At 59.8% G+C, this 617-nt stretch overlaps 1 protein-coding gene across 1 annotated transcript in view; it reads left to right on the top strand.

The window, feature by feature from the left end:
- Positions 1-188: 188 nt before the first annotated feature.
- EMH_0084180 (uncharacterized protein) overlaps positions 189-617 on the top strand; it is a gene marked incomplete at both ends in the record, with an annotated part of 3,435 nt that continues 3,006 nt past the window's right edge. Inside the window, one exon of the mRNA XM_013500721.1 lies at positions 189-617. Within this exon, the coding sequence (XP_013356175.1) occupies positions 189-617 (429 nt within the window).

Below are 617 nucleotides of genomic sequence, written 5' to 3'. Positions count from 1 at the left end.
AACGTGCGCTCCACCATTTCTTTCCCTCGTGCCCCCCGCCCCCCTCTCCAAAGAAACCAACCAGGAGACGTACGAGGCAGCAGCAGCAGCAGCAGCAGCAGCAGCAGCAGCAGCAACAGCAACAGCAACAGCAACAGCAGCAGCAGCAGGAAGAGCGAGTTGTACTTTCAGATGCATGCGAGGCTGTAATGGCAACCCCTCCCAGGAGCAAAAGGAAAAGCCGCACGCAGCAGGTGTCTGCTGCTGCTGCTGCTGCTGCTGCTGCTGCTGCTCCTGGTGCTTCTCAGTGCAGCAGCCGTGATGATTCATCTGCTGCTGCTGCTGCTGCTGCTGCAGCTGCAGCAGCAGCAGCAGCAACAGATGCATCAGCTTCTGGCGAAGCGAACGGCCCAGGCCTCAAGAGAAGCCGCAGGCTCATGCAGGCCCGGAATGCTGCTGCTGCTGCTGCTGCTGCTGCTACTCCTGCTGCTGCTGCTGCTGCTGCTGCTGAGAAAGGGGAAGATGAAAGACAACACCACAAGCGGCCTCCGCCTATTGAAGAGGTTGAGGCTATTGAGGCCATCGACGTAGACGACGACGGTGAGCAGCAGCAGCAGCAACAGCAGCAGCAGCAGCAG

Source organism: Eimeria mitis, genomic scaffold, assembly GCF_000499745.2.
Source record: "Eimeria mitis Houghton genomic scaffold, Emh_scaff5776, whole genome shotgun sequence".
NCBI lineage: Eukaryota > Apicomplexa > Conoidasida > Eucoccidiorida > Eimeriidae > Eimeria > Eimeria mitis.
The sequence above is the reverse complement of the archived record's forward strand: the minus strand, read 5'-3'. Positions and strand labels throughout refer to the sequence as shown.